This window comes from Schistosoma mansoni, chromosome 5 (genome assembly GCF_000237925.1).
Source record: "Schistosoma mansoni strain Puerto Rico chromosome 5, complete genome".
NCBI classification, from domain to species: Eukaryota; Metazoa; Platyhelminthes; class Trematoda; order Strigeidida; family Schistosomatidae; genus Schistosoma; species Schistosoma mansoni.
This window is the reverse complement of record NC_031499.1, coordinates 8452596-8460368: the sequence shown is the minus strand read 5'-3', so window position 1 is coordinate 8460368 and position 7773 is coordinate 8452596. Positions and strand designations below refer to the sequence as shown.

General features: G+C 40.0%; 1 protein-coding gene across 1 annotated transcript; it reads right to left on the bottom strand.

The window, feature by feature from the left end:
• Nucleotides 1-4861: 4861 nt before the first annotated feature.
• On the bottom strand, nt 4862-5230 carry Smp_061560 (hypothetical protein; the record flags this gene model as incomplete). Its single annotated transcript, XM_018797806.1, has 3 exons — nt 4862-4982; nt 5019-5087; nt 5123-5230. 3 exons carry the CDS (start codon nt 5228-5230, stop codon nt 4884-4886), a joined length of 276 nt encoding a protein of 91 aa, XP_018652812.1. The 3' UTR covers nt 4862-4883.
• Between the last annotated feature and the right edge of the window lie 2543 nt (nt 5231-7773).

Sequence of the window (7773 nt, the reverse complement as noted above, 5' to 3'; positions counted from 1 at the left end):
GGCTAAAAACACCAATGATTCAGTCACTTCTAAAAGATCCTAGAAGTAATACTGGTTGCTACTTGGTACCAAAACATACATGCAATCTCAAGGAAACTGATTTATGTGGGATTCGAACCAGTGACACACAGCTTGATATTCGGAGTTTCGATCGACCAACATTAAAAGATTAGATAAGAATAACATAGGTTACCGTACATAGTGATCGGCCAATTCTGTAATTAAACTAATTAATTATCCATTTCTCGGTAAATCTTCCGATCAGTTTCATTTCATATTTTACATTATTCCCTCACAGCTACTACCGACACTTGACTTTCCTCTTCAACGCGTATTATGCAATAATAATATCTTTATTCAGTATATTAACTTCCATTACAGTGAGTAGTCCTTGATATTAATTGTAAAGTACTGCAACAAGTTCCCGTATGACATGTATTTGGATTGTGGTTATTCCAAAAAATATTTTTCAACAGATAGTATCTGTCATTGATCTTCAATAGTGAAAATTTTCTACTAATTCAACTTTTTACAGCTACATTTTTTAAATTCATCATAGACATAACTGATGTGTGGTTAGCGAATGTAAGATGTGACTAGTCGACGAGTAAATACAAACTCAGACATCCAACTACGGTAAATTTTCGAGACAGAATACGATGCTGTAAATTTCTTCCGATGATCGATTTGCACTTTGGGGTTCACTGTGTGAATAAACTTCCATGTCTATATAATTTGATTTTTAAGCATAGGTTTGATACTGCGTGAATGTGCGGATCATGGGATTGTACAATTTACCACCTAGATCGTATCATATCATAGCAAACTGGAAATAATCTTTACCGCTATAACAATAAGATTTATGAATTACATTATATTCGTTAGTTTCTTCAAACGGTAGACAAGTAGGAAAATCTGACAACTGCAGTGTTTTTATTTGGATTCTCCAGTATATAACATTGCAATAATTCGTAAGACTTAAAAAAACGAAACATGTGAACACATAGTTCTCATTTAGAATTATTTATTCCAACCTAATTTAAAACAGGTGAATAAATTAAAGTATTTACACAACTGACAGACTAAATATTTCAACGGGCAGTCATATTCATTACGATAAGTCTAGTATTCTGGCTATTATTTTGTTAATCTCTTATCATCTCACTATGGTGATTCCAGGTAACTTAAGCTGATATACAACTTAGTTACATTATCTAAAGGAGGAGAGTTTGGCACGAGGTTAGCGACCCCATCCGGTGGAAAACCAACTCGCTAAAAAACGCTAGCCAGAAAAATAACTCAAACCATTTAAACTATGCCCTGGGAAGGTCTTCATTTAGAAGAGTTATGATGCCTCATAGTGAAAGCCGACTTTCTTCGAAGTCACGAGGCTGATGCATCTTCTGACAACCAAAGTATCCGTTAATTTAGGTACATGGAATGTTCGTACAATATGGGAGACCGGAAGATCCATCCAAATTGCTACAAAAACGAAAAGATACAGCTTGGAGGTGCTTGGAATCAGTGAAACACATTGGACGTAGATTGGGCAACAATGACTAGCATCAGGGGAGCTGCTGTTATACTCCAGCTATGAAGAAGAAAATGCTCCACATACGCAAGGCGTTTCACTGAAGCTATCCAAACAAGCACATAAAGCACTTATAGGATGGGGATCTCATGGACCCAGGATCATCAAAGCCTCTTTCAAAGCAAAGAGGCATCATAACTCTTCTAAAAGAAGACCTTCCCAAGGTAGAGTTTAAATGGTTTGAGTTATTCTTCTGGCTAGCGTTTTTTAGCGAGTTGGTTTTCCACCGGATGGGGTCGCTAACCTCGTGCCAAACTCTCCTCCTTTATCCGGGCTTGGGACCGGCAGTAACCCCAAAGGGGCTCTAGACGGAGTTGAATTTATCTAACTCGATACATAATATTTTGCAACTTAACTGAACATAAGTGGACATTTAATAGTAGACACTTCGGATTCAAACTGTTGTAATTTTAGAGAGTCAGTCAGTCAATCAGCGACGACGTAGGACCAGGCACATATATGCATCGGTCCAAGTTGCCATACCTCGTTAGCACAACAAGATCAACACTGGATTCATAGAAGTAATTAATTTAGTGGTGGTAGTATATAAATTATGGGTTGTATATAAGGAAATAGTACAGGAAGGAAGAAAGTTATGAAGCAATTTTAATCTCAAGGTTTAAGGGAAGATAAAGAGTGTATACACCCACGCCATTTTGATCGATTCTGAGCCATGTCACACAGAGTCTCCAACCATTGGTTACGATAGTCACGCGGACCCCAACCAGGTAGTCTGCATCTGCCAACATGGCTCAGACTAGAAGTTAGTGACTTCAAGCACTGATGCCATGTTTTGGTTTGGCCGCCTCTAACTCTCTTCCAACCATTCCCAATACTAGTCATCATAGAGCGTCGTGGTAATCGATGTTCAGGCATACGTAACACGTGGCCCAACCATCTCAGTCGATGAAGATTCATCACCTCATCAACTGATTTACCATCATTCCCTAATACCCTGCGTCTAACCTCACTATTACTTACCCGGTTATCTCAGCAGATGCGAGCAATATTTCTAAGGCATTTGTGGTCAAATACTAGTAACCTACGAGTATCTTCTACTCTTAATGGCCATGTTTCACAGCCGTAAAGTAGAACAGAGCGAACTGATGCGCAGTATACTCGTCCCTTAATTGATAGATGGATATCCCGTCTTCGCCATAGGTGACGTAAGTTGGCAAAAGCCAAACGAGCTTTTTGAATCCGTGCTGAGATTTCGTCAGACACCAACCCATTAGGACTGATCAGACTTCCAAGATAAGTGAAGTTGTCCACGCGTTCGACTACTTCACTCCCTATCCTTAGTTCAGGTGTTGACGCAGGCCAGTCCTGGAGTAACAATTTACATTTGAATGGGGAGAAACGCATCCCAAACATCCTGGCATTATTACTCAGTTCCAACAGAAGACTCTGCATTTTGTCAGCGTCTTCACCAAACAGGACTATGTCATCTGCGTATTCTAAGTCGCTTAGTGGTCCCCCTGGTAGGAGATCAATTCCTGAGAATTCAGTAGAAGAGTGTTATTTCCAGCAACAGGTCTATAATGAAGTTAAACAAAAATGGGGATAGTGGACAATCTTGACGGACACCACTTGAAGTTGTAAAATCATATGACAGTTCGCCATAAGCTCTCACTCGACTGGTAGTGTTCGAGTAAAGAGCCTTTACAAGGTTTATGTACTTCTGAGGCACGCCTTTCAATGACAGACACTGCCACAGAACCTCTCGGTCTACAGAGTCAAATGCTGCTTTTAAGTCAAGAAAAACTATCAATGTCGGACGCCGATAAGCGTATCTGTGCTCTAAAACTTGACGAATGGTGAATATGTGATCGATACAGCCACGACCAGGCCTGAAGCCAGCCTGACTTTCTCGTGTTTGCAGTTCACGAGTCTTAGTTAGGCGCCTGATAATTATTGAGGCTAGTATTTTAGATGCTATGTTAGTCAGACTAATCCCTCTATGGTTAGCGCAGGATGATTTTGACCCCTCTTTATATATTGGGAAAATCAGTGATTGTGACCAGTCGGATGGGATTACATCCGTCTCTCAGATTTTAGCCAGAATATTAGTCAACCTAATCGCTAAAATTGGACCACCATATTTAAAAACCTCTGGAGCCAATCCAACTGCTCTTCCTCGTTTCAGATTACTTATAGCCTTTTGAACTTCAAGTAGGGTCGGGGGGTCTACTTCAATGTTCCATTCAGGTTTTCTGGGAATAGTGGGTAGTTGTGCAGTAGCTGAAGGCCAGCTAAACTGCTCCTTAAAGTGTTCCGCCCATCGTTCTAAACGTTTGGGTTGAGAGTAGATAAGGGTTCTGTCTTTTTCCGAGATTGTCTCACTTACACTTGACTTATTAATTCCGGTTTCTTTTATTAGTCTGAATAGTTGCCTACAGCCGCTGCCTTTTCCATCTCTTTTGCTTTCGTTGCCCACCACTGCTCACGATCGTTCCTTAGACTTTTAGTTAACCTAGATCTAATTTGTCTACGCTCTTCATGTTCAGAGCCTGATGGGATGAGTTTACGCGAATCCATCAGTGAAATAGACTTAGAGGAAATCCACTGGTTTTTTGGAGCCATATGGTTTAAATGACTAATAGATGTTAATGCTGTTTCCACAGCTGTTCGCGTGCCTTTCCAAACAGCATCTCGGTCAGTCTCGTTTACAGAACTGCCTAGATGTGAACTCAGTTGTTTCTGAAATTCGCATTTGGCTTTCTCGTCCTCCAGTCCAATCCTAATGGGTCTTCTTAGTGTACTTTTCCTGCGTCCATGGAAACGCAGAAAAATGCGCGCTCGTAATTTTAGAGAAATAAATAAAAAAGAGGAATATGTGACCCTTCCAAAATCGATTTACAAGATCGTGACGAACATTCATAGGTTTATAATAAAGAATAACTTTTTTTCCCACACAAGTCTACATGGATAGAGTTAGGTATGGAGTGCGAAGAACATGGCAAGAGGAGAAAAAACAACTGTTAGAACATGACGTGTAAAACATACAGAAACAGTTGGGAATGAGTGCGAAACACGTAGCAAATAAGAGTTCACGAGCCAAGCCTTAAAATTGTGCAAGGTGACATCAAGTGCAGAGTTTGTCTAGAAAAGTGAACATTCTTAGAGCTAGTAGATAATTTATTATTGATAATAAATCAATGCGCCAAGCACAAGTCAAGACCAACCCACTAATATAATAACAAGACATAAAGACAATCATAGCTGATGAAAAAGATACTGTATCTAAAAAACTATATACATTACACGTTACTTCTGTTAAATGTTGGGATTTTTACAACTTTTCGGCTTCACGTTTGATGCGTGATGCGAAAACTTTAGAGACTAGATTCCAAGCATCTACGTAGCGATCCATGCATAAACCTACGCATTTCTAAATCAACATTAAAGTGTCTGGGATGCATATTACCTGTTCAGAATTGTCCAGGCTTGTTCCTGGCTTAGTGACACATTTCTCGAAGCATTTATCCGACATTTTCTACAATAATTGGGGATTAGGACATAAAGATCCACCTCTAAAAGCTCTCTGGCACTCGCCAAAGCAACTTCTGTTCGCATTTGCTCCATTAATTGTCCCTTTTGGGCAGGAGTGAGAGAATTTAAATTGAGGCTTTGATCCATCCGAACTTATTTCAGAGACAATAAAGTGAGGGTAACGCATGCAGTTAAAAAGTGTGACCTTAGTCTTAGTTTCAATTTTGGAGGGGTAAAAGGCTTACCGTTCTGGACTTGTCCTGGCAACAGTGATCTCTCAGTTGATCCGACTTTCCTTTGGAAGTGCCGGTAAGTGGGGCTTCAATCATGTGCTAAAGTGATGAGTTCCGTTCACAGTTTATTTGATGGAAAGATAGATGACCAGCTGACAAGTAACTTGTTCTGGGTTTAAGAACCTCTTTATGGTGTCCTGGTAAGTTGTCTGTTATGGAAGACAACAAAACTGAGACCACATCAGATGCAAATCTATCACTAGGTAATTAAAAACGGTGGTCAGGTCACACTTAGGTCTTCCATTGCTTGCTACTTACTTACGCCTGTTACCCATCATGGAGGAGCATAGGCCACTGACAAGCATTATACATCCAAATCTGTCCCGGACAATCCTTTACAATTGTTATTAATCATTCTGATGTCTGTTTCCAATTCCCATTGTAAAGTGTTCTTTGGCCTTCCTCTTTCCCGTTTCACTTCAGGATTCCAGGTTAGCGTGTAGTATCGGTTTATATGTTAAGCTCATATACTTTATTCTAGCTTCTGGCCAAGCCAATTCACCCATATATTATGAGTCATGTTTTGATCTTGTTAATTATTCGCTTATTAACCTTGACTACATTTTTATATGAGCGTATATGTGTACCCTTCGTATCCTATTCATAATATGTCTGTCGTTCATTTTTGTCTGATTATAAATATTGAGTAATGCTTGCTCATAGCGAGTTGGCTTCCCAGCCATCTCCATTATGCATCATCTTAGCTTCGCTCGTTTACACTTGCTCATGTGCTTAAAACTTTCTGGTCTGCATCATTCATCAATAAAAATGTAGTTGCCACTTCCTTTTGCCTTCTGATTTTATACACCGTTAAGATTGGTATAATAACGGTTATCGAAGTGAACTACTAATGAAGCACGGCACTACAAGCGCTTCCCTTGAGATGCAGTTTGATGATTTAGCCAATTTGTGCTCTTACCACCTGCATCGTCTTTTCCTAATTTTCTCCTCAGATGAAAGCTGGTTTGTTCCCTCCCACAGTAGGCTGTTGTTGATAGTATCCGGTGAACGGATATTGAGTATCTTGCGTAGACAACTATTTGTCAATACTCGTACCTTTTTGATGATGATTGTGGTATTCTCCACGTTTGGTATTGAAGATCCTGACTTTGGCATTGGTTAAAAGTTGCTTTGAGTTCAGTATGTTCTTCAACTGTGGGTATAAGCCCCTTGCTTTGCCAATACTTTCCTGTACGTCTGTATCAGACTCTTCTTGTTTATCAGCGATGCCGTCCAGATACGTAAAAAATTCCACCTCTTCCAGAGTTTATCCGTCAAGTGTGATTGCGTTGAGTATATTGTTTCTTCTTTTGTATACAATGAGGCCTGCTTATGCAGTAGCTTTCGCTACAATGGTAGTCTTCTCCTACATATGTTGGTGTGTATGGGATAGAAGATCTATGTCACCTGTGAAGTTCAATTACTTTAGATGTATGCTTGCTGTCCACTGTATCTCGTGCTTTCCCTCAGATGTTGTGGTCTTCGTAATCCAGTCAACCACCAGAAGAAAGAGAAAGAGGGATAATAAGCTATCTTGTCTGTCACCGATACTCATCTGTCAGCAGTCATCCATGCACCACTTTGCGGTGTAGTCTGTCGGATTAATTCCGGATGACGTTGACGATTTTCTCAGACACACAATGATATCGAAGGAGTTTTCATAAGGCTCTTCTATCCAAAACGTCAAACGCTTTCTCATGGTCTAGGAAGTTGGTGAATAGCAACGAATTCTATTCAATTGATTGTTCAACAATGAACCGTGTGGTCGCGATTCGGTCTGTAGTTCTTCCAAGTGAGAAGGGAAATAGATTTGCTTTAGCTAGTCTGTCATCATACGCGAACTTCATGATTCCGGGAATCAGCTTTGTTGCGACCCTTTGAACCTTTTCAAAAGCTTACTTTCTGTTCAGACAAGGTCTAGCCGTCTTTATGTAATACTCTGGTTTAGAAAGAACGAACACTGCATACAAAGTCAAAAAAAACTTTCGAATCAGTGTAGCCAAAAACTCCAATCATTGACAATAGGTTTCCCAAACCTTTGGCAGATATCGCAAAGCAGTGGGCAGTAGTTTCCAAGTGTTAGCGAACGATGACATTCAGGTCATCGTCTGTCTGAACAACCGGTGTATATAACTGTACCTTAGTGACCAGCATGCATCATGATGCACATGGAAGCATTTATCAGCAACTGCCAGATTCCAGAACATTCAGATAATATCTACAACTCATTTTGAAGCTCTAGACCATCACATTTACTTTTTTATCGCTTTCCGTATCTTAACATCATTAGCGTATAACCAAACCGATGATGATACGAGACTACGTAAGTCATTTACATACAGTAGGAACAACAGTGGCTCCAAAACCGTACCCTGAGTCACTCCGCTAAACACACTC